General features: G+C 42.6%; 1 protein-coding gene across 3 annotated transcripts in view; it reads right to left on the reverse strand.

The window, feature by feature from the left end:
• Positions 1–27,158, reverse strand: part of SNAP91 (synaptosome associated protein 91) — a 211,750-nt gene that overhangs the window by 96,771 nt on the left and 87,821 nt on the right. For all 3 annotated transcript variants that reach the window (XM_073675642.1, XM_073675641.1, XM_073675639.1), the window contains exons 4-7: positions 26,615–26,690; positions 19,883–19,985; positions 15,737–15,830; positions 2,301–2,412 (exon numbers count right to left, since the gene is read on the reverse strand). In XM_073675642.1, coding sequence (XP_073531743.1) covers positions 2,301–2,412; positions 15,737–15,830; positions 19,883–19,985; positions 26,615–26,690 — 385 coding nt within the window. The remainder of the gene's footprint in view (positions 1–2,300; positions 2,413–15,736; positions 15,831–19,882; positions 19,986–26,614; positions 26,691–27,158) is intronic.

The following is a 27,158-nucleotide window of genomic DNA, read 5'->3' on the forward strand; positions in this document are numbered from 1 at the left end:
AATTGACGAGTTGGGACTCCATGACACATGAGAAATTTAGGAAGATTTGGGCCCCGTGGATACATTATACGGGGGGTATCACATCTTAGTCCCTGAGTGTCTGGGGGGTGTCACGGTGGTCAGCCGAGTATTAAATCACCGTTAAGTGTTGTGTACAATAATGCTAACTCTCCACATATTTTGCCAAAATCCGCTAGGAGACTTGAGGGTTTACGGCCCTGTGGGCTCTGGTTTGACAAGGGACGGATATTGCAATGTTCTCTAATGTATACTCCGCATTGGTTTATCTCGGGAGTTGCTTTGATTCTAGGGTTGAACTAATGCTTTATTGATACTCTCCTGTAAGTGGGAATGCTTTGTATTGAATTGTTTTGAACTGTTTAATATTTCTCTGCTTGTTTAGAGAATTTGTTAATTTTACTGTATTAAGATTGTGCAACGCAGTGTTTTTGTCTTCTTAACTATCGGAACTTATATGCATCTCTGTGTTGCATAGTATTTCTTCTTTATTGCAAAATTAAAAATAAAGAATTGAAGAAAAAAAAAAAAAGGGTTGACCACCTTTGGGGACTATTTTTTTTTTTCCATTACTTTACTTTTCGCCCATAGGGAGTAATGGGTGGTCATAAAAAACGCAGAAAAAAAAGCAACAAATATGCATGTTTTTTACGCAGCTGTTTTCCTGTCAGAGAAAAGTTAGCAGCAGAAAAAAAAAAGCTACAACGTGTGTGAACATAGGCTAAGAGTTACAAAAACTTTCCTGCTAGTCTGTCAGAACACGCTCACTGACGGATTCTCAGGTAAAGAGGTCGGCCTCGTGTTAGGGCAGCTTTCTTCACAGACTGACCGGCACTTCTGTCCATACAATGGCTGCTGGTAGAGGAGCATGTGATAAAACCAGTCCATCAGCCACCTCCAATAGAAAAGCATATCTCACATGTGAGGTGTTTTACAATTGGTGGAAGCTGGCGGACCGATCCAGTCACATGCTCCTCCACCAGCAGCCGGTCAGTCTGTGAGGAAAGCTGCACTAACAAGAGGCCGACCTCTTTACCGGAGAATCCTTCGGACAGCCTAAGGCCTCTTCAACACGTCCTGATACTGCCGGTAGTGTGACCGCTCACTAAGCGTGAGAAACTGCTGCAGTGACGAGCGGTTAAGGTCACAGGCAGCGGTTCTCACGATCAGCTCTCTGTGAGCCGGTCTGTGAACTACTTTAACCCTACCTACATCACTGCTCGCAGTGGGAGAAATGGCGGTGATGCCAGTAAGGTTACCGCATGGGAAACTTGCGCACATACAAGTCAGAGAAACAGACATGTTGCGGATTTCAAAAAGACACTACACCTCAATGTATGCGGCGGAAAAACAAAGACACAGTGGGTACGAGGTTTCTATAAATCATATCCATTGTTATGAAGCTGTAAGACGCAGCGTTGTTTGCGCAGCAAAAACAAGCAGGATGAAAAACTCACCAAAAACTTATTGTGGGAGGTTAACCTTAGAGGAAAGTTTGTAACTGTCATTTTCTGAGCTTCGCGCAACTGATATCTGGCCGCAGACTACATTAAAGAGAAACAGTCACTAGGATCGCACCTCCTAAGCCATCTATATGGGCATGTAGGTCATCGATATCAAGGTATCATTTTATTCAGCTTCCTGTGATCTGATTTATTTGAGAGAAATCCATATTTTTCTTGCATGTAAATGAAGTGTTAAGATCTATGGGCTGGGCACTGATCTGTATGAGAATCTGTCTCCAGAGATTATTTTACATGAGGAGGCGTTACCAATGTGAGACATGTAACAGCACATTTGCTGCAGCTCTCACAGCTCTGCTGTATAGAAACACTGGCTGCCTGTGAGATGGAAGCTGAGAGTAACCTGCTGATGTGTCAGGTATAATCACACACAGCTCTGCAGTGAGATCAGCAGAGCAGAGAGCGGCCATCACACATCACACTGGTAACTGCCCCCTTCATATAAAATAATCTCTGGAGACAGATTCTCATGCAGATCAGTGTCCCCTCTAAAGTCTGAAACCGCTCATTTACATAAAAGAAAACCAGAGATTTCTCTGGAATAAGACATCGGATCACAGTATCATCTTTTCAGCTACCTATGACCTGCATGCCCAAATAGCCGAGCAGTGCAAAATTTGTAATGAACGCCAATTGAACAAGTTGTTTCTAACCTAAAATTACTTGAATTCAAGTCTAAAAAATAAAAATAAAAAGTTGTTCCCGCAAAAAGAGGTGGACATATAGGGCAGCTGACTTGCGCCATTTACACATACTCACCCAATAAATTAATGATTCCATCATTATAACAAGCAAACAACTTGATAAGATCTTTAAAAAGTAGCATAAAAGCAGCATTTATAACACCATTGGTCAATTCATTAGGGTGAACCTGCAAACAAAAGAAATAAGATTAAGCATAGCACCCAGCAAAGGCAACATAAAAAATACATGATATTCACATAAAGTCCATGTGAAATTTACCCTCAATTTCCTATTTGTATAATCCAAAATAAAAAGTCGCCTAATTGAATACTGCCATGTGGAGAAGATTTTTATCCTATAAGCTACTGCTTCTAATAACAAAAAAAGGAAACATTTCCCTGTATTCACACTGGGTTCAAGCCATAGTATATGGTTGTTAGAAATGTATATAGTGTCTGAATACAAGCTAATTGGCTACACACAGAGAAAGCACAGCATTATTCATTCACAAGCAGACTCCCCAGGTTTAATGGTGTTAATAACAGAACCTGTCCTTATGGCTTCCTGCAATATATTATTACCAATTGTGTTCCCATGCAGATGGCATTCTCTCAGAAACTACTACATGTTTCTTTGCAGAAGAAACAGTGATTATCTATTTAATAACAGATAAATCCTAACAGCAAAGAAGTCATGTGCCTAGAAACTTGGTAGTAGCTGTATACAGTTTGGGCTGTTTTAGTCTATAAACCTTCTTGTAGAATAGCAAAAAAAGTCAAATATTGTTTCCTGGGCAGGTAATTTTTTATATTCTAAATTGTATACTTAGTAGAGAATTACAGGCTGTCACGCTCAGGTCAGGAGAGCCGACGGTCAATCCAAGGATAGCGATGCGACCCTTGTGCGAGTAATACGGCCTTCCGACTGTGCCCTTAGTGACAGAGCGGCTGCAGTACCGTATTTTGCGGACTAAGACGCACCGGACTACAAGACTCACCCCAAATTTTGGGGAGCAAAATAGGAGAAAATAATGAAATAAATTGGGCGGTCCGTCTTATAGTCTGAACTTACGGTAGCTTACTGGGGGAAGGGGGAGGGGGGGGCAGCAGTAGTGGAGCGGGGGTCACAGGAGGTAGGACTGGTGATGGAGGGAGCCGGCAGGAGTGGAGCAATGCTGCAGGCCCCAAGCTAGGAGGTAGGGCTGTCCTGGCAGTGTGAGGTTGCAGGCCCTGGGCTTCAAACAAGATGTTGGTGGGGAGGCAAGAGAGGAGTCCCATGTTCTGCCCATTGATTTCCCGGTGGTGGGCTTCAGGAAAATGGCTATCGGATGTGGGCCGTGCGCAGATTTAGATCTCGGCTCAAGGAGTAGCCTAGATCTCAATCTGCGCATGTGCAGCCTCCGGTGGCCATTTTCCCTGAAGACCACAGCCGGGAAATCAATGGGCAGAGTGGGGACTCCACTCTTGCCTCCCCACCGACATCTTATTTGAAGCCCAGGGCCCGCATCCTTGCACCACCGGGACAACCCCTCCTCCCAGCCCGGGGCCTGCAGCATCGCTTTACTCCTGCTGCTGTGACCCACCGCCAAGCCCCCATCTCCAGTAACCACTTTCAGACTGCAAGTACCCCCCCCCCCCCCCACTTTCCTCCCAAATTTTTTTGGGGAAAAAAGTGCATCTTCTAGGCTACTAAATTTGACAGAATTACTGTATTTTTCATAGGTTAGAGAATTGTAAAATGGGATTGATTGCAAAGCTCTTATACAGTACATCACATCTGGAAATAGATTCTCAGCAAAAGGATAAAAACACTACCTTTCATTTACTCCACTTTTTCATAAACCCACCCCTCACCCCAAAAAAAAGAAAAAAAGAAATGCAGGTTACAGTGAATTCCCCAAAAGTGATGTGGAAGGTCGTGAAATAATTACATAGTTAATACAGTTAAAAATATAGAGGTCCATGAAGTTCAACCGAGGGATGGGAAAGGATAAAGCCTGCCCTAGAGGACAGAATCTTTCCCTCTAGATGCCAATTGCAGATCCACTGGACCAAGAATTCAGAAAAAATCTTAGCACATTTACATACCGTAATTTATGTACATTTTCTTCTTTAAAAAAAAAAAAAAAAAAAATCTAAGCCCTTTTATAAACCATCAATGGTTCCCACTGTGACCAGCTCTTGTGGTAGAATATTCCACAGAATAGTTCTTAAGGTAAAGAAGGCTAATCTCCTCTGATGATTGAAGGAGTGCCACCTTGTCTTTTGAGGGGGTTTAATATAAAAAACAAACAAAAAACTTGACCATACTTTTTATGCTGTACTATAAAATAAAATTATAATGTGGTACTGTGTTAGCCAGAAAAAAAATTCTATGTAAATACTTTAATTCCCAAAAAGACAAATTATTCTGGTAACAACTGAACATATTCACAAGGATCCCAAGAAGCAGCCTCCTGGGCTACAAACGTAGGGAAGATAGCAACAAGGTGCCTCCTATGGTCACATGCAACCCCAAAATGAGAATCCTAAGGAAAATTGATGCTGGTCTTCAACCCATATTCCACAGGGACCACAGACTGTAGGAAGTTAGTGGTAGATCTGGAAACATTTTTAAAACAGCCCCCTAACTTTAGGAATCTGCTTTTCAGAAGATCATGATTCATCATCCATTATCATGATTCATCAACCACCACTATATCCATCATCACAACCATATCCAATGCAAATACGGACTATAAGATCATGGATGTCTTTTCATGTACATCTTCCAATATGGTGAACATGAAAAGAGTACAAGGTGCCTGGAGGTATCTACAGAGGCTTGCAAAAGTATTAACCCCCTCCTCTTCCTTGGCAGTTTTTTGTGTTTTTCTACCTCACAACCTGGAATTTCACGGTTTGTTTTTTTTTTGAGGGTTTGCATCAGTTCATGTAAAGAACATGCCTACAACTGTGAACATTGTTGTTTTACGTCCCAATAAAAATAAAACGAAAATAACTGAAAACTTCAGAGTGTATAACTATAGACCCCCCCCTAAAGTCAGTACTTTGTAGTGCCTCCTCTTGCAGCAATTACAGCTGCAAGTAGCTTAGGATAAGTCTCTGAGCTTTCGACATCTTGCCACTGGGATTTTTGTCCATTCCTCAAGGCAAAACTGCTCTAGCTCCTTCAAGTTAAATGGTTTCCTCTTGTGAACAGCAATCTTCAAGTCTGACCACAGATTCTCAATTGGATTAAGGTCTGGGCTTTGACTAGATCAAGCCAAAACATTTCACATTTCCCCTTAAACCACTCGAGCAGTATGCTTTGGTCAGGTCTTCTTGGAAGGTGAACCTCCGTAAATAACTTACAGACTGAAACAGGTTTTGCTCAAGAATATCCCTGTATTTCGCACCATCTATCCCCTTCTCCCCTAGACTCAGAACATTTTCCCTATCCCTGCTGCCAAAAAACATCCCCACAACATGATGCTGCCACCACCATGTTTCACTGTGGAGATTGTGTTCTTGGACTGATGAGCTGTGTTGGTTGGGCGCCAGACAAAATGTTTACCTCAGTGGCCAAAAAATTAAATTTTGGTCTCATCTGACCACATCACCTTCAAAGGCCACTTCTATGGAGTGTACGGCTTATTGTGATCATATGGACAGATATTCCAGTCTCTGCTTGTGAACTCTGCAGCTCCTTCAGTTTTACCATTGGTCTCTGCGCTGCCTCTTTGATTAATGCCCTCCTTACCCAGGCTGAGAGTTTTGGTGTGCGGCCCTCTCTTCGCAAGTTTGTTATGGTACCATGTTCTTTCCACTTGATAAATGGATTTGATGGTGCTCCAGGGATCATTATAGACTGGGAGATCTAGATATACACACATACATACACTTAACCCAACCCTGATTTGAACTTCTCAACTTTGTCCTTGACTTGTTTGGAGATCTCCTTCGCCTTCATGGTGTTTGGTTAGTGGTGCCTCTCCCTTAATGGTGTTGCAGCCTCTGTGGCCTTTCAGAAAGGTGTGAATATACTGACACACCATGTGACACTTAGATTGCACACATGTGGACTTCCTTTCACCAAGCATGTGACTTATGAAGGTAATGGCTTGTACCAGAAATTTAGGGGTTTCTTTGCAAAATGGGTGAATACATATTCGCATGCCAATTTTTAGTCATTTGATCCCATACATTTAACTTTTTCCTATATTTTAATTTTTCTGTCCATATGGCCATGTGAGGGCTTACTTTTTGTAGGACGAGTTGTACTTTTGAACACCATTGTTTTTCACCATTGCAGTGAAATTGCAAAAAAAGTGCAATTCCCCAATTGCTTTTTGGGCTTTTTACCATGTTCACTAAATGCTAAAACTGACCTGCCATTACGAGTTCGTAGATGCCAAATTTGTATAGGTTCTTTTTATTTAAGTGGTGAAAAAAAATATCCAAAGTTTGCAAAAAAAAAAAACAAAACAAAACGTAATTCTGGCGTTTTGACTTTCTCGCTACGAAGTTTACCGTTCGGATTAATTTTTTTTTTATATTGATAGATCGAGTGATACCAAACATGTGTATTTTTTATTGTTTTTGAATGGTTTTATTTTGAATTGTGCGAAAGGGGGTGATTTGAACTTATTTTTTAAGAAAAACTTTTTTTTTTTTTTTTCCCTTCACTTGCTTCAATAGTCTTCATGGGAGACTAGAAGCTGCGATCTTCTGATCGCCTGCGTTACACACAGCAAGGCGGCGCTCATAGCAGATCTTCTATGACAACCAGAGGGTTCTCCTGCAGACCCCGGGTTGTCCTACCAACCCATTTGCGACCCGCGATCATGTGACAGGCGCATCGCCGGAGCCCACACCAAAGAGAGGGATGCGACCTTGGATGTACTCGTACGTCCAAGGTCTTAAAGAGGTTAAGCCAGTTTTCAATCCAACTACAAACCTTACTTTCTAAGACTATAAACTTTAAATTTACTCATTAGGAGTCTGTGGGACAGCATCAAACGTCTTTGCAAAGTCTAAAAACACTATTCACAGTTATCCCTCTGTCCAGAATTATACTCCTGTATATAATCCCTTACAAGCCCTTTGAACTTCTTCCCCACACTGGAGGTTAAAAACGTACTGGTCTACAATTACTTGGGATAGACCTGGAACCCTTTTTGAAAATGGGCACCACATTAGTGTTGCACCAGTCTCTTGGTAAAGTTCCAGTCACTAGGGAAGCTAGAAATGATGTATGGGGCACAGCAATAATTGAAACAACTTCATTAGGAGACCCTTGATGCAACAAGTCTGGGCTGGGAGCAAGGCTTCCTTTGATTATATTTAACATCCGTCGTTTTCTCGTCTTTGGTATATACACGGAGCTAAATAAAAAAAAAAAAAAAAAAAAAAAAAAAAAAAAAGCAATTTAGTAATTCTACCTTCTCTTCATCCTCAGTGACCAACTCCCTGATACCATTATTTAGGGGACCTACCTGTGTGAACCTTGAATATATTTTTACAAACTTTACTTCCCCACCCCCCTCAGGATTCTATTCAGCTCTTTTTAAATGCTAGAGCTAGTCTATCAAGAAAGGTGAGGGAAAAATCCCAACAAACTTCCTATCTCAATTTTTCATACAGCTCTACCAAATTTTCCATGTAAAAAAATGGGAAAAATTAGGAATTCCAGACTGTTCTTCACTTATAAAGGGGCCTAAATTAGACTCCATTACAAAGTTTCAGTCATTAAAAACCCTATACAATCTTCCTGATCAAGAATTCTATAATTTTCTAGACTTAAGTATATTAGAAATCAATTCTCTTTACCTTTGACCCCTTCAAGAGAACTTGTTACTCTTTTAGAGAATCCTATGAATAACTCAATTTGGAATATGAAGAATATCTACTCAATTTTTAATTCTGATGTCTCATTAGAAAAACTGAATTATATGTGGAGATGGGAAAAGGATCTAAATAATCATTTCCTCCTAGATAAATGGAAAAAAGCGGTGGAACTAGCGTACAAATCTTCTATTAGCGCAAACCTACATGAAAATTATAAAATTTTACCTAGGAGGTTCTACACTCCCGCTAGACTTAAAAACGTATTCCCTGATCAATCTGATTTGTGCTGGAGGAATTGTGGTCAAAGAGGCAATCTTCTTCACATATTCTGAGAATGTCCAAAACTTTCGATACTTAGGAGAGATGTCTCTTTACTATTGAATAAAATCAATGAATCTTTTGTCAAAATTTCTCCCCAGTTGGTTCTCCTTTTTCTGGAAGCAGATGACCTCCCTCAAAAAATTAGACAAGTTTCTTTACATATTTTTTGTTATAAAAACTTGTATTGAATTGGAAATCAATGGATATTCCCTTTATTTCCAACATAATTGATATTATGTCCTCCCATAATGCCTTTGAAATCTCCTTAGCTTTAAGGAATAACTCTCTACCTAAATATAATTCCAAATGGTCCTCTTGGAACGCAATTTTTCCTCCAAGCAAGAGAAGCCTCTTTATATGATGTTTTACTACTTTGCTGGAATTCTTTTAATCTATACTTTATTCTATGTTGTTTTTGCACTTGGTATGTTAACGTTGTGGTGCAATTATGTTAAGATGATCTTCATTTCCTTCTTTTTTTTCCCACTCTCTCTCTTATTCTCTACTCTTCCTCCCTACCCTATTTTCTCTTTTCTTTTATTTGGTTGCCTTTCCTTTCCCTTCATCCCTTTCCTGACCCCTTGTTCCCTATACTGTAAAAATCTCCTAATAAGAATTTTAAAGAAAGGTGAGGGAAGAAATAATTGTACAATGACGGGAAGAGGGGGGAGGGAGCCTAACAACTAGAGAAAGGGGGAGTGGAGATTCCTAGGCATATCTAATATCACCCTGCCTTCCCTATATAGGTTCTGCACCCATTGCCAAGCAGGAACCTAAACCCTGAATGTACGTAGAGCTTGGCCCTAGACAGGAAAGTGACTGGGTGAGCACTAGTCAGGCCCCACTACAAACTAAAGACAACAAGGTAAACAAACTAAGGGGGATACACTTAACTTGCGCAGACACCAGAGAGATAACGCCAAATGTCGTCCAAGGGCACCAAAGACGAGACTAGCCGACTGTCAGTACTCCAAGTCTGTATAGAGGTACATAGAACTATCACCAGCGACTCTCTAGAGAAACTGAGTGTTTTTAACTACCAAGCAAGGGTGTGTCAATCAGCAGCAGAAGGTGGAGGTTGCTGCTGGGTCCTAAAGGAAGGACATAACTATACTACAAAGATGAGAGGATCAAGAGGGCGCCTGCAATGCCAAGCGCAGTGACCTTCTACAGCTGGATCCAGAGCGACTATCTGTCACACCAGTAACAGTCCTTCACATTTATAAACTATGGGCCCGATTCATCAAAACCAGCATTGTTCACACAGGGATTGAGGAGAGTGCGCGCTGGAGTCCGATGCTCCCAATTCAAGAAGAGATGCGCGCCTCTACACGAATCTTGAGTGCCCGACAAGTGGCGTGTCCATAGCTTGTAAGGAGTTAGACAATATTTGCGCAGTCATGCCCCGACCCACTGCACCCATTTCGCTGGAGCTTAGAAAAACTGTTGTGAAAATAACAAAATTCTCAAAATTTGGTGGAAACTAAGTTGTGCTTAAATTTTGCAACTTATCAAAGCTTTTACGCCAGAATTCTGGCATGAAATCTTTGCTGAATTGGGCCCTATATATTCTAAATTCCCTTTTTTTGTCATGAATACCCTTCCCGACTGTAAGTGTAAGTAACGTGTGGTGTAATTTTAGTTATCTGTACTTGTTACCTATAGGAATACATTTTGCAGTCAGATTGACCAATATAAACTTAAAGTGCTCTCATTTATCATTTGTATCACAATCACTATCTGACAGTAGCTGCCCCCAGTTAATGTCCTGAAGTGCAGCCTTCAATTTGGGAAAATAAAGCCAAAAATGTCATTCTAGCCCCGAACTGGAGTGAGATTTCTGGTGAGGCGCATGCTCCACACTCATGAAGAGGCATGCATCTCTTCATGAATCAGAAGCTGCTGACTGCACCACGCTCCTCATCAGGATTGGCAAGGAAGAGGTAAAAAAAAAAGTAAAAGTAAAACATTGATGAATCGGGGCCCAAGGGTTTTTGCCCTCCCTGCTCGAGAATTTTTTATTGGGTAAGCAACATAAAATAATATTGTGGTGACTGGTACTAAAGGTTATCATGAACAGTGACCTTTCCATCCAGCTCTGCCTTGTTAGAGATTACTATTTTTATATATCTAATACCCTGGGTAAAGTTGTATTTTGCCCAGAGAACCCCTTTAACAAAAGCAAATATATTTTTACAGCTTTTGTGGTGTTTGCCTCTTTGCTTGCAACTTTGTAGTGCAGTTTCATTCATTTTAAGGTCTTCCTCTTCCCCTAGCTACCAGCGACAGAAACTTAACACAAAGTAGATTATAAAGTTAATAATCTGCATTGCCTTTAGCTTTCTAATTTTGCTTAGTAGTATTTTCAACAGTACAGTCCCTGCCAAATACAAGTCACACTCACAGCGTGCGTGCCGCAGTAAGATTTTATCAGCTGAAGCCACCAAATTCTCAAATAAACCTGTTAAAAGGATGTCTGCAATCAGTACAATTTGTCCGTTTCTATTAACTAGTTTTTGCTTTCTCATTCTTCAGCAGGGCTTCAGATGTGAAACCTCATTTGGCCAGCATTCTTCAGACATGGGATTACAAATAATCTTTATTAAGACAATTTTTATTGCCATTTAAAAAGGCATACTACCCAGTATTTATCTTAGGGAGTCAGCAATACAGAAAATAAGATCAATCAAAAAGAAAATTATATATATATTATATATATATATATATATATATATATATATATATATATATATATATATATATATATATATATATATATATATATATATATATATATATATATATATATATATATATATATATATATATATATATATATATATATATATATACATACATACATACATACATACTACTATCTATAACAACTTTGCCCCATACTAGGAGCTTCTATAGTCTAAAGCAGTGGTCCCCAACCTTTTTTGCACCAGGGACCGGCTTGAAGCAAGATCATTTTTCCATGGCCCAGCAAGGAGGGGGTGGGGTGGGCGGGGCTTTGGAGTTTAGTGCATACTTATCATATAGTGTAGACCAGGTCCCCGCCAGGAGCTATGCCAGGAGCCCCACATAATGTGCTGTGCCAGGAGCCGCATCACTGAGGCCCCATCACGCCCTGCAGCAGGACAGGGCAGCTGTCCTGACAGCTGCTGTTCAGCTGCATTTACTTCATCCCAGGGGCGGACACAGACTGTAGTGGGCCCCTGTGCAAGAAATTTTTGGGGGCCCCCCCCGCCCTTCATAAGGCAACAAAGTTATGTAAACATAACCCCCCCATGTGCATCTCTCACCCCCCCATGTGCAGCTCACCCCCGTGCATCTCTCATCCCCCTCCGTGCATCTCTCATCCCCCTCCGTGCATCTCTCATCCCCCTCCGTGCATCTCTCATCCACCCCCCGTGCATCTCTCATCCACCCCCCGTGCATCTCTCATCCCCCCCGTGCATCTCTCACCCCCCGTGCATCTCTCATCCACCCCCCGTGCATCTCTCATCTCTCCCCTCCCTCCCATGTGCATCTCTCATCTCTCCCCTCCCCCCATGTGGATCTCTCATCTCTCCCCTCCCCCATGTGCATCTCTCATCTCTCCCCTCCCCCCCATGTGGATCTCTCATCTCTCCCCTCCCCCATGTGCATCTCTCATCTCTCCCCTCCCCCCATGTGCATCTCCCATTCCCCCCACTCCTAGTTAATTGTATTTAAAAAAAAATAAAACTTGTTATACTTACCCCCATGCGATCCCTGCAGAATCCTGGCGCTCGTCCAAATCGCTGACACCAGGTTCTCCTGACTTCCGGCCATGTGACGGCGCCGTCACATGACCGGAAGTCAGGGGAATCATGAAGGTGCTGCCGCAGCAGCGCAGCGCTAAGATGTCCCGGACCCGGCGCTTAGCATGCGGCCGGGGGCCCCATGAGGAGAGAGACGTACAAGAGGGGGGCTCCGAGGGGGCTCCTACCGGCCGGGCCCCATACTGGAGTCAGGGCAGTCATGCCCTGATGGCGGCCCTGCTGGAGGCTGGAGGGGCCCCCTCTCCCCGCGGACCGGCTGAAAAACCCCAACGGCCCGGTCCTGGTCCGCGGACCGGCGGTTGGGGACCTCTGGTCTAAAGATATAAAATATTTCACATAAGACCAAATAAAAATCTGCAAGAACAACACACTCTGAATTGCAGCTGTTTAATTGATTGTGACAAATGTATTTTTTTTTAATTCAATTAGATGTCAGATCTAAGCATCTGTCACACGTCACTTGGTATCAGCTGTAATTCTGTGGCATTCATCATGTCTACAGGAGCAGTGACTATTACTGATGTACTAACATGGGCAGCTTGGTGGACCAGTGGTTCACATAATTGCTTTGCAGTGCTGCAGTCCTGGGTTCAAATCCCTGCATGGAGTTAATATGTTCTCCCCGTGTTTGGAGTGTGGGAGGAAACGGGACAACCCAAAAGGGAACCCACACAAAGACATACTGATTGGGACTCTCAATCTAGATTCCTTATGGGGACAGTGAGGATGAGGTCTGTAAAGCGCTGCCAAATATGACGACGCTACAGTGGCATGTAAAAGTTTGGGCACCCCTGGTCAAAATTACTGTTATTGTGAACAGTTAAGCAAGTTGAAGATGAAATGATCTCTTAAAGGGCTAAAATTAAAGATGACACATTTCCTTTGTATAGTTTTGGCACCCTGCATGGTTAGTACCTAGTAGCACCCCCTTTTGAAAGCATCACAGCTTGTAAATGCTTTTTGTAGCCTGCCAAGAGTCTTTCATTCTTGTTTGAGCGATTTTTTTCCATTCTTCCTTGGAAAGTTCTTCCAGTTCTGTGAGATTCCTGGGTCATCTTGCATGCACTGCTATTTTGACGTCTAGCTACAGATTTTCAATGATGTTCAGATCAGGGGACTGTGAGGGCCATTGTAAAACCTTCAGTTTGCACCTTTTCAGGTAGTCTAGTCTATTGTGGATTTTGATGTGTGTTTAGGATCATTATACATTTGCAGAAGCCATCCTCTTTTCAACCTCTTAGCAAGGTCCCTCTCCTCCCTCCATGCGGGTACGTCAGCGTACTCACCACCCACGGTCACAGTAGTGTCCACTTGATCCTACCTCAGTGCAAGCTGTCTCCCGACGCCGCGCCTAGTGCACACGCTCCCCTGCTCTTAGAATGGGGCAGCGCGCATAAGGTAAATGCCCCCATCTAATAGCTGGGAGGCATTTGGTTAAAATGTTCACCTACAAGATGTCTCCCAGCCAATAGCTGGGAGGAATCTTGAATAAAAGGCACCCTCCCCAATAAGGAGGAGCCTGAGCAACCCCTAGAGTTTAGTGTGTACAACTGTATATGTTGCCAGGTCCCCCATCCCTAGTCTGTTAAAGTTAATCCCTTATCCTGTTTTCCCATTCGTATACTAAAGTGATACCTTATCCTGTTCTGTCCCTGTATAACCTACTCAGGACTACATTACCCTGAAGCTGCGTCTGTGGTATCCGTACCCCGTTGCCGCATCAGCGGTACCTGAACAGTTTCCCGAGACATACATGTCTGTACCTGTCCCAGTGGCCTTCCTGCCTTGTCTAGAACTCTTTCCAAATTAACATCTCTGACCCTTGGGGCCAGCTGCTACTGCCAGATGCCACCCTGGAGTGGCACCTGGCAGCTACCTGCTGCACAAGTCAGACCTCACCACTAGAGGCTCCAGTGAACACCAAGGTAGTTACTTAGTTACGCCCCTCCAGAGCAAGTCCGGTCCATGGCACAGTGGGTTCACGAACCACGTGTGCCACCTGCAGGCGTGACAATACCTTTGTTCATTGTGGCCAAAGAGTTTATTTTAACCCCATCAGTCCATAGGACGTGGTTCCAAAATGCATTAGGTATGCTTAGATGTTCTTTTGCATACTTTGACACCGAATTTTATGGTGAGGACGCAGGAGAGGTTTCCTTCTGATGACTTCCATGAAGGCAATATTTGTGCAGATGTCTCTGAACAGTAGAACAATGTACCACAACTCCAGAGTCTGCTAAATCTTTCTGAAGGTCTTTTGCAGTCAAGCAGGGGTTCTGATTTGCCTCTCTAGCAATCTTACGAGCAGCTCTCACTGAAATTTTGCTTGGTCTTCCAGACTTTATCTTGACCTCCACAGTTCCTGTTAACTGCCGTTTCTTAATTACATTTTGAAGTGAGGAAAGGGCAACTTAAACTTTGCCATCTTCTTTTAGCCTTCTCCTGCTTTGTGGGCCTTCACCATTTTCAGACTGCTAGGCAGCTGCTTAGAAGAACCCATGGCTGCTGTTTTTTTTGGCACAAGGTTAGGAGAAGGCTGGGTTTTTGTAAAGCTGGGAAATTTACATCACCGGGCCTTTCCTAACAATGATAGTGAACAAGCCATAACCCTAAGGTTAGGTGCGCACGATGAACAGCCGCCCGCGGCCTCCACTCTGGAACAGCCGCCCGCGGCCTCCACTCTGGAACAGCCGCCCGCGGCCTCCACTCTGGAACAGCCGCCCGCGGCCTCCACTCTGGAACAGCCGCCCGCGGCCTCCACTCTGGAACAGCCGCCCGCGGCCTCCACTCTGGAACAGCCGCCCGCAGCCTCCACTCTGGAACAGCCGCCCGCAGCCTCCACTCTGGAACAGCCGCCCGCAGCCTCCACTCTGGAACAGCCGCCCGCGGCCTCCACTCTGGAACAGCCGCCCGCGGCCTCCACTCTGGAACAGCCGCCCGCGGCCTCCACTCAATATACAAATGAGCAGCACCATTTTATGGAGAAAGTAAGCATGCGGACCCACAAGAGAAATTGACATGCTGCGGTCAGGAAAGATGTGCCGCATGTCAGTTTCCGCGTGTGATCCGCAGGCGCCCAGATACGCATAGTGGACATGGGATTTCTAGAAATCCCATCCACTATGCTGCAACATCTGGCCGCTGCGGCTTTGACGCTTCATAACACACAGCGTCAAACCCGCAGTGTCTCCGGATCGTGTGCACATAGCCTAAAAGGTAGATTAAGGTCTGAAACCTTGGTAAAAGTTATCTGAGCAGACAAATCTCCAAGGGTGCCCAAATTTTTGCATAGGCTTATTTTCCTTAATTTTAAAAATTACAAAAAAAACAATATATTTTTTTTGCCCAAAATACAAAAGGAAAATGTGTCAATCTTTAACTTTAGGCCTTAGGAGATCATTTCATCTTCACCTTGCTGAACTATTCACAACAGTAGTTTTGACCAGACTTTTGCCCAAACTTTTACATGCCACTGTATATAAGCAGAGCATAATAAATAAATAATTCACCTAGCAGTAAATGTAAGTAGATAGTCAGCAATATTGCAACTTACATCAAACTCGAGAAGAGCATCAATTTGTCCCTGTAGTATTGGCATACCCTTGAGTAACTTTTCTGGTACCATTGTTCGCATCACTCCTTCAGCACTAAAAACAAGGTTACAAAGATGATGAATCGGATCAAATACATTACTATATAAAAAGCATTATACAGCCCTTGTCATTCCAGAGCAATGCTTGTTTACTCTCTGTACAGAATTTGCTCTAGTGATTGGCATGGTTAAAAGAGTATTCCTACAATGGACATTTAGCACCCATTCACAGACTAGGTAATGTTTGAACATTAGAATAGAAGCTCAATGAGCAAACATGGTTTACAGATCACAGTGCTAGACTTTTTTGCTGTTTTTTCAGCAGCACCAATTTAGCTGCATCTTTCTTTCCTTAGAAATAACTAGCTCATCAGAATGCAGCAGAGAAGAGCATTGCATTATACAATTATAGAATCCGCCAGGCTTCTGTTGGAACCAGGAAAATTGAAAATGCAGCTCTGAAGCGTTCTATAGTCTAACTCTGTATCAGTACAAGGCAAGTCATGAAATGTACAAAGAAACTCATTTACGCCTTAACAGTTTTTGCTTCACTAATCCTCACTCTTCTCCGCTATCCCCAAACCAAATAAGCATCTCTCCTTCCATCTTACCTCCTCACCTGACCTCATCTGCTGACCTGCTCTTCAACCTCAAATCTATCCTACTCATAACATAAAACAAGCCGGCCACTCTCCTTTTTCCCACATGCTCTCCCTCTCTCTGCTGGCGATATATCTCCCAATCTGGCCCCCCACAGCTTACACCCTCCAATTGCGCCCCCTCCTATCGCTCCCAACCAAATAAAAACTACAGCAATCTCTCCTACGTTAAACCTGTGCCCTTGATGCCCACCCTCCTGCTCCCCCTCTAGGGCACTCTGGAACACCCGTTCTGTCTGCAATAAGCTACATGTTATACACGACCTCTTTACCTCTAGTAATCTCTCCTTCCAGGGCATCACTGAAACATGGCTGACACCCTCCGACACGGCCTCCCCTGTTACGCTGTGTTACGGTGGCTTGCACTTTACCCACACTCCTCGCCCTGGTAACAGACATGGTGGAGGAGGAGTGGGTCTTCTCCTTTCTGCCAACTGCACCTTTAACCCAATCCCAACTCTACCCTCCCTTATTCTCCCTTCTTTTGAAGTCCACTCTGTCCGCATCTACTCTTCCTCCAACCTCCAAGCAGCTGTCATATACAGACCTCCGGGCCCGGTCACTCCCTTTATTGACAAATTCTCCACCTGGCTTCTCCACTTTGTCGGCTGTCATTCCCACCATCATCATGGGCAATTTCAACATCCCCACTGACACACATCAGTCAACAGTATCCAAACTTCTGTCACTCACTTCATCTTTTGGACTTACTCAGTGGTCCTCCTCAGCCACCCACACAGATGGACATAGGGGGAGGGGGGAGATAGGGATGAGAAAGTGAGTAGATGGTCATATGGGGTGCACCCTGTTCTCCTCACCTGTCACCCATATTCAGCAGCTAGCACACCCCCGCAGAAACCTTGCACATCTAGAAAACACACACTCTGACTCTACCCTACCATGGACATCCATATCTTCACTCCACGACACAGACAGTGCCACTGCTTTCTACAATGCCACTCTCACATCAGCTATTTACTCAGTCGCGCCTCTTGTGCATAGCAGAGTGCGACGAATCAATAGACAACCCTGGCACAATAACCTCACTAAAAAGCTTCTGCAAGCGTCCAGGGTTGCAGAGCGGCGTTGGAAGAAAACACATTCGCAAGATGACTTCACTGCATTCAAAAAAGCAACACTCACATTCAAATGAGCCCTCGCCTCCATTAAACATGCATACTTCACAACCCTGATATCCTTCTTATCCTACAACCCCAAACAACTATTCAACACTTTCAACTCCCTCATCACTGCTGAGGACTTTGCCACACACTTCAAATACAAGATTGACCAAACAAGGCAAGCCTTCATTGTCCGACCACCACAACCACTTTGTTTTCCAAACCATTGCCCTTCCCCCACAACCTCTCTCCAACATCACTGAAGGAGAGCTTACAGGCCTCCTCTCCAAATTACACCTCACCACTTGTGCACTTGACCCCATCCTCTCCACCACACACACATCCCATCCCTAACTCATCTCTTCAACCTATCACTAACTTCTGGTACCTTCCCCTCTGCTTTCAATGCCACAATCCCTCGACCCAACCGCTTTGTCCAGCTATCGCCCCATAGCGCTGCTCCCATTTGCCTCGAATCTCCTTGAGCTACATGTCCACGCTGAACTTTCCTCCCATTTCTAATCTAACTCTCTCTTCGACAACCAACAATCTGCCTTCCGTCCTTACCATTCCACCAAAACTGCCCTTACCAAAGTTACTAATGGTTTTCTTACAGTCAAAGCTAACAGACAATTCTTCATATTCCTCCTTCTAGACCTGTCCTCTGCCTTCGACACAGTTGACCACTGACTCATACTACAGATTCTCTCTTCCTTTGGTGTCAAAGACCTTGCCCTATCCTGGATCTCCTCATACCTTTCCAACCGCACTTTTAGCGTTTCCCACTCCCACACTACTTCCTCATCCTGCCCTCTCTCTGTTGGAGTCCCTCAAGGATCTGTCCCAGGACTCGTACTCTTCTCCATCTATTCTTGGCCTGGGGACAGCTCAAAGTCCCACGGTTTCCAGTAACACCTGTACGCTAATGACACCCAGATCTACCTCTCTGGCCCAGACGTCACCTCTCTGCTGTCCAGAATCCCAGCATGTCTATCAGCCATATCCTCCTTCTCCTCTCGCTTCCGCAAACTCAATGTGGACAAATCTGAACTCCTACTCTTTCCTCCATCTTTCCCATCTGATCTATCAATCACAATAAATGACATCACTCTTTCCCATGTACCAGAAATCCGCTGCCTCGGTGTAACCCTCGACTCTGCTCTGTCCTTCAAACCACACATCCAAGCTCTAGCCACCTCCTGTCGTCTCCAGCTCAAAAATGTTTCCAGAATTCATCTTTCCTCAACCCTCAATCTACTTGTGCATGCCCTCATCATCTCCCGCCTCGACTACTGCAACATCTTCCTATGTGGCCTATCTGGTAAAACTCTCGCACCCCTCCAGTCCATCCTTAGCCCTGCTGCGCGACTGGTTCATTTCTCGCCTCACTACTCCTCTGCTACCCCCTTTGCAAATCTCTCACTGGCTCCCATTTGCCCAGCGTATCCAGTTCAAACTACCAACACGGACCTACAAAGCCATCCTTAACCTTTCTCCTCCGTACATCTCTGAACTAATCTCCCGATATATTCCTTCACGTAATCTCCGGTCCTCCCAAGATCACCTCCTCTCCTCCACACTTATTCATTCCTCACCCAATTGCCTCCAAGACTTCTCCCGAATATCCCCCATCCTCTGGAATTCTGTGCCTCAACACGTCCGATTATCTGCCACATGTGGATCCTTCAGACGGAACCTGAAAACCCATCTCTTCAAGAAAGCTTACAACTAGTGATGAGCGAGTAGGTTTGGTTAACCCTTTCGGCGAGTATGCTCAGGCGAGTACCGAGTATCTTCAGCGTACTCTGTGATATGTTTGAATCACTCCCTTGTGCATAATTTGCGACTGTTTGACAGCTTTAATACAGGTGAGGAATGTGAAAGAAACAAGCATTCCTCCTTCTCTTCCGTTCTGCTCTGTCGACGTGGTGTCTCTGCTAATATTATACTGATTGGGCCCCAACTGTACTGAGTGGAAGAGAAAGATCTGCTCCATCAACGTGATGTCACAGGAAGCGTTAGAAATTTACAGCAGGAACGGTCTGGGAGAGAAGGAGCTGCTCTTAGACACAAAAAAAAAGGCCTGCATAACCGTTTAGAATAAAATCTTTTGTGACAAAAAAAAAAAAAAAAAGTGTAAACAAGACAAAGTAAATGTAAGAAAGTTAAAGGGAAAAAGTTACTTGGAAAATCTGACAAATTTACTGCAAATGAAAGTCAAATTGTGTAATTTGTTTTACATTAGAAAATATAAATTTCAGGAATTTCTAGGACAAAGCACTATTTGCAGCACCACACAACTATTAGATACAGATGAATGGTCATACCCTTTCTTCACTCTGGCGAAGTCAAATGCCATTTGTCGGTAGGAGAATGCTTTTTCATTGAGATATCTACTGTAGCGCCTAATAAATGTTGACATGTCATAACCTGAAGGAAAAAAAAATAAAAAATACATGACCATTGCTTTACATGATTCATAGCATAGTCCTATAATAAACATGTATAAATATACATAGTGGTAAATAATTCTCCTATTAAGAGGCTTTCTGTAGCGAGAAATATAAAAAAAAATTAAAACATATTTATGATGTTAGACACTTTGTGTTGTACTACAAAGCAGGATGTCCTCGAACATGGCTGTAGTTTACTGGAAAAAGGGCATAATGTGCCATAATTGTGGTGAACATTACTGGCACAAAATAAGCCAATTCTACAGTGGTGGAAACTTATACTAACCGTCAGGATTTATCAAACAGCAGGAACCACCATAATAAATCTGGTGCATTTTAAGACTGTCTAGTCCAAGTATTGGACAACAGCGATAAATATGCCCCAATCTCATTTTAAGGAGGACAGGTACAGGCCCTTTAAATTTGCATATATGCACACAACAGTACAGACCAAAAGTTTGGACACACCTCATTTAAAGAGGTTTCTGCACAATTTTCATAGTCATGAAAATACATTCACACTGAAGGCATCAAAACTATGAATTAGCACATGTGGAATTATATACTTAACAAAAAAAGTGTGAAATGACTGAAAATATGTCTTATATTCTAGGTTCTTCAAAGTAGACACCTTTTGCTTTGATGACTGCTTTGCACACTCTTGGCATTCTCTTGATGAGCTTCAAGAGGTAGTCACTGGAAATGGTTTTCACTTCACAGGTGTGCCCTGTCAGGTTTAATAAGTGGGATTTCTTGCCTTATAAATGGGGTTGGGACCATCAGTTGTGTTGTGCAGAACTCTGGTGGATACACAGCTGATAGTCCTACTGAATAGACTGTTAGCTGCTTTTTTTCTTGCCATAATACAAATTCTAAGTAAAGAAAAACGAGTGGCCATCATTACTTTAAGAAATGAAGGTCAGTCAGTGCGAAAAATTGGGAAAACTTTGAAAGTGTCCCCAAGTGCAGTTACAAAAACCATCAAGTGCTACAAAGAAACTGGCTCACATGAGGACCGCCCCAGGAAAGGAAGACCGAGAGTCACCTCTGCTTCTGAGGATAAGTTTATCCGAGTCACCAGCCTCAGAAATCGCAGGTTAGCAGCAGCTCAGATTAGAGATCAGGTCAATGCCACACAGAGTTCTAGCAGCAGACACATCTCTACAACAACTGTTAAGAGGAGACTTTGTGCAGCAGGCCTTCATGGTAAAATACCTGCTAGGAAACCACTGCTAAGGACAGACAACAAGCAGAATAGACTTGTTTGGGCTAAAGAACACAAGGAATGGACATTAGACCAGTGGAAATCTGTGTTTTGGTCTGATGAGTCCAAATTTGAGATCTTTGGTTTCAACCACCATGTCTTTGTGCGACGCAGAAAAGGTGAACAGATGGACTCTACATGCCTGGTTCCCATGAAGCATGGAGAAGGAGGTGTGATGGTGTGGGGGGTGCTTTGCTGGTGACACTGTTGGGGATTTATTCAAAATTGAAGGCATACTGAACCAGCATGGCTACCACAGCATCTTGCAGCGGCATGCTATTCCATCCGGTTTGCGTTTAGTTGGACCATCATTTATTTTTCAACAGGACAATGACCCCAATCACACCTCCAGGCTGTGTAAGGGCTATTTGACCAAGAAGGAGAGTGATGGGGTGCTACGCCAGATGACCTGGCCTCCACAGTCACCAGACCTGAACCCAATCGAGATGGTTTGGGGTGAGCTGGACCGCAGAGTGAAGGCAAAAGGGCCAACAAGTGCTAAGCATCTCTGGGAACTCCTTCAAGATTCTTGGAAAACCATTTCCGGTGACTACCTCTTGAAGCTGATCAAGAGAATGCCAAGAGTGTGCAAAGCAGTCATCAAAGCAAAAGGTGGCTACTTTGAAGAACCTAGAACATAAGACATATTTTCAGTTGTTTCACACTTTTTGGTTAAGTATATAATTCCACATGTGTTAATTCATAGTTTTGATGCCTTCAGTGTGAATGTACAATTTTCATAGTCAAGAAAATACAGAAAAATCTTTAAATGAGAAGGTGTGTCCAAACTTTTGGTCTGTACTGTACATACTTATTTTCTGTGTATATGTAGTAGATCTGCACAATGTAAAGTGATATGTAGTTGGTCTATATTTCATGATGTACATATGGATGTATAGAAAGTCGTGCTAGTAACTATAGAAGCATATTTAATATTTCGCAATGCAACGACAGGTGAATTTTATAAAGGACTCTTATCTGGGTCCAGGTCATTACGCTGGTCTTTTAGGAACCCAACCACAATTCCTCGGTGGGGGCTCTTTATAGTTTCCTTTGCTTTTCTAGATCTAGCATGGCATCATGATAGAAGTAAAAGCCGGACCATGAATAAATCATGCCTGACAACCAACTTAGTGCTGCATCTGTTACCTACACCTTCAATGAACACAAAACCAGGCTGTATACAGAGCAGTTCACAGCTGGAAACTAGAAAATGCTCATCCCGATGTACAGTTATATGGATACAATAGATATCTGGTGCCAGACTTCCTAGAATTGTATACTATAGATGGTTGATGGATACCAGATAGAGGATACGGCAGTAAGCATAGGAGATCAGGAGGGCCATTGTACGAGCTAGTTCTCCAGTGTAGGCCACGACTATACTAAAGGATACAGTGGCGCCCATTTGTAGGGTCTTTAATATTTCTTACGGGCAGTATGGTCGCTCAGGGGTCCTGGAATGAAAGGGGTGACCTCTGTATGGAGTGTGTTCCAGTTTCCTGGTTTTATCACACAGATATAAGAAGCTCTGATATCACCTGTGGTCTGTAGATCCATTGTGAGCTGTGCAGGATTTACATCTATAGGATGGGATGCATGTTAAAGGGAACCTAAAGGACAATTTTACAAGTGATATGGATGTACAGGTTCTAGTACAATAAAACAAATATACTTGTTTTATAGTAATTTGATGTGTTAGTGCTGAGGAATCAGGATTTGAAGCCACATGCAAATTAGCCTGAAAGTGCACTGAGGGAGTGTTCATGTACTTGGAGTCCTTGATTGTCAGCATTGCCACATTTCTATAAAAAACAGGTATAATTTTTAGGCTGGGACTACACAACTATTTTTGAATGGAACCCAAAAGGTCCCACTACAAGCTAAAAAATAATAAAAAATGTAACTAGGCTTGACAGCGCACCTTGTGGAGCACTATGTAACCCCATTCAGTTGCATTATGCTGCGATTTATAAGTGGCATACAGCAAACTTTAGCCACGTATAACCCCAGCCTTATTGTTATACTTTGACCTATACAGCCATACCACCAGTATCAACAGTAAAATCGATAAAGTATATGATTTAATCACTTATTTTTAACGTTAAATCCTTTTGGTATTTTTGTATCCATTGCTTTTTCTTGAGTAACAACTTCCTCCCCCAGTCAAGCCTTTCTCGCCCTCATTCCACCCCCCCACAAAAAAAAAAAGTGCACTTAGACAAAGTGATGATATTCTGCTACATTTATTTAAATTCTCTGATTCAATACATTGAATGTAACAGGCTTCACATACTGAGAGGACAAGGTGCGTGTCACTACTGATAGAATCCTCCATTCTGCGACATACAAAACAGGTCCTGAACCCGGTGAAGGGAGGTTGTTGGAGATACGGTTCTTAGTAGAATCACATTAAAATACTGGATTTCATTGTAGACTTGGAAGAGTCGTGAAAATCTTTTACATATTCAAGTCAATTTTATGGTCATCAAGGCAATCAGCAGCCACAGATACGCGCCACATGGCCGCTATTCAACGAGAAGAGTGAGTGAGCTCGCCAATTATCTATGATCTCATTCAAATCAGTGTGGCTACAGCAATACCCCATTTATTTTGTTTTTATTTTCAATTTTTAGAAGGCGAATGAACAAAAAAAAACACAAACAGTACCTCCAGCACTTTTTGTGGCAGTCACTTTGCAGTTAACTACTGTATGATATTGCCATTACAGTAAGGTCACATGAGCATACAAAAACAAATAAAAATTATATTATTATAACAATAACAATAACAATAACAATAACAATAATAATAATAATAATAGTTCAGCACTTCATCCAGAAAATTGGGACTACTTTTTTTTCCCCCTCACTTATCCATACGCAATCGTTTTTTTTCCCAGCAGCCATTAATATTACAGGACCATTTACAGTTTCCAGAGCTACAGAATTGCAATGCATCTGTAAAAATAGGATGGTATACTGTGGATCCGTATGGGAACTGTTTTTTTACGAAGCTATAGACCTGAATAGATGAGCATCGTCCGACTTACAGAAGAAACTTGCGCATGCCACAATTAATTATTATTATTATTATGCAGATTCCGTCAGTGGGAAGGGGGGGGGGTAGAGGAAAAAGAAAAAAAAAAAAAAACTAAATCGCTTATCTGCACTGATCCATTGAACAATTTGGTCTGAGGGCTTTCCATTTTATCCACAACCCAATTACATGTATTTTATTTTTTTTTTTTAATATAGCAGTCTCCTCCTATCTCAACTATATAAATTCTTTAGTCGTTATTGACCGTAGTATGAAAGTTAAAGGGAACCTGAGAGCAGGATCGACACCCATTAACTAATTACATGGCTACATTTGTCTTTTAATGGCAAGTATAGGCAACTCCATTGTGTGGGGAAAGTTTACAATATATTGCATATTCTTGTGAAAAGGACTAGTCCAAGAGGCATCTGCTACGTGTGGACCATTCCTGCCCTATCCTACCATAGCATGCCCACTGAGCTCCATGAACTGCCCTTATACAGTCCTCCCAGGACTTTGAATCCAGCTGTGAGAGTCTAAGTTCCAGGATGACATAAGGGAAGCTCAGGGATCTTGGTCACATCTCAGTAGGCATGCTATGGGTAGATGGGGCAGGACTGTTTCGCACATAGAGGTCTCTTGGGCTAGTCCTATTCACAAGAAAAGGCAGAGTACAGTCTTTAAAAAAGATGAGAATATGCAATACACTGTAAACTTGCCCCACACAATGAGGGTAACCTGTAATCACTATTAAAAAGACAAATGCAGCCAAGTAAATAGTGTATAGACGACACTTCTGGTGTCAGGTTCCCTTTAAACAGCCAGGATAGGAGTTCTCTCCAATCCCAGTTGTCAGAGCAGGGTGACTACTTGAGGATATAGTTGCCACCAGCACCTGTACCCAGGCCATCTGTGGTGTGCATTTGTGTTAACATGAAGGAATTGCGTAGACACTACAGATGTTCCACCCCTATACCCCTATCTAATCTTCTACAAGCTGGGAAAGGCAAAGAGGGAAGGAGACAAATTAACATGTTAATGATACAGCACTTATTTTATTTTTACATGAAACAACCAATGTTTTTGTTCCACATCTCAGGTTTAGAAACAAGCCAAGGAAGGACACATCTGTATACACAGATAAGGCTGTAGATGCCGCTCTCCTGATCTCTGGGGAGGTGGCTGGTCTCCCCCACTTCATTCACAAATCTTTACATTTCTCTGTCAATGGCCTGCGTACTTGCAGCCCAGCAATAAGGCAGTCAGTCAGTCATTTTCCTTAGCTGGCTTTTTTTTTTCCTTTCTATAATTTAAAACTAGAGGAAGCCGCCCAAAGAATGAACAAGTTCCTTAGAAGTAACCAAAGACTGAACAAGTGCACAGCAATGTCACTTTTTTTTCAGATGTTTGAACAGTCAGTCGCGGCAACTACTGCAACATATCTGCCACATGTGAATATAGCCTTAGCCAGCAAATATTCATCATCATCAGTAGTCGCTCTATTCCAAAAAAGTAAAAAATGAAAATGAGACAATCTACCTCTAAGTCTACATTTCTGATATTATTTTCTGGAGTTTTACAATGAAGAGTTTTCAAATAAAGTAACCGTAATTAGATCCAATTTTCCTATAAGATTTTCCAGTGGAAAAGGAAATGTCTACTACATACAAAGAAGAGCATCCCTATCCATGAAATCTGCAGTTGTGGATTCCTCACAGCAGATACTGTAAAGGAATGGCATCCTTAGAAGAATAGATGGCACTTATTACTCTGCCAAGAGGTCAGGGCTATTAACATGGAAACACCGCGCAAAAACAGTCATTATGTAGTAGCTAAAAGTAGTCTCAGCAGGTCATTGTTAGAAATCCTATTTGTCTACAGCCGACCTCAAACATTGTCCAGCTCACATTTTCCCTAGGAACAACCCGCTGTGAAAAAATCCTAACAAGTCACAAAGCAAAAATGTTTAGATTTCCTGTAACACTGTATGAATGAACAATATAGTATAGCATGTAGTACAACACATTGTACATGGGGTTTGAGTACCACAAGCACATGGAGCCGAAGAAACCGCTAAGAAAAACATGGCTTTCAATGCATGAAGTGGAAAAAAGGTGGCGAATCTGGATTCCACCAACCCATGAGAAAATACACCTCGGATTACTTACAGATTTGGCTGCAGAAATGATGCATGTATGCAGCAAGGTCCATTGCAGAAATTTCTGCAGTTTGGAAGTGCCCAAATACCATGAAAAAACAAACAAACACACACACAACCAACACCACACGCACCACGCCCTTACCATGTGATCCGCTTTTGTCCAAAAAGTTGCTAAGATTAAATAGTGTGTTTCGCGATGCCAAATACTGGATGAATCTCTGCAATAAATTAAAGAACAAAAAAAAGTTATACAAGACAGTGTGCTGCATTTTTAATACGTTTTATCTTAAGTACTGTTGCAGTCAAAATTATTCAACCCCAAATGCAAATTAGATTTATTAGTAAAATTGACAAACTTTCTGGTGTGTGCAATAAACCGAAAGAAGAATAATTTAAATGTCTCAACACAACTAATTTAACAAGTATAATACAACCCTAACACTTAGTAGAGCCAGCAGCAACTCAGCTGCGTCAAAAACTTAGGTTTTGCTGCCTTTTTTGTGCGTTTTTCTTCACTGTCCTTCTGTCTCTATTTATGAATGTACAAAAAGTTCAGAGGAAAAAAAAAAAAATCTTATTCTGGTTTTGGCATAGTGGGGTGAGGAAGGGGGGGGGGGGATTTTTCAGGAATAGTTTAGACAAATGCATTGAGTTTGTGTGACACTATTTAATTTTACACTATGGGT

The sequence above is a fragment of the Phyllobates terribilis genome, unplaced genomic scaffold (assembly GCF_046119375.1).
Source record: "Phyllobates terribilis strain yellow unplaced genomic scaffold, ASM4611937v1 Scaffold_3__8_contigs__length_932513732, whole genome shotgun sequence".
NCBI lineage: Eukaryota > Metazoa > Chordata > Amphibia > Anura > Dendrobatidae > Phyllobates > Phyllobates terribilis.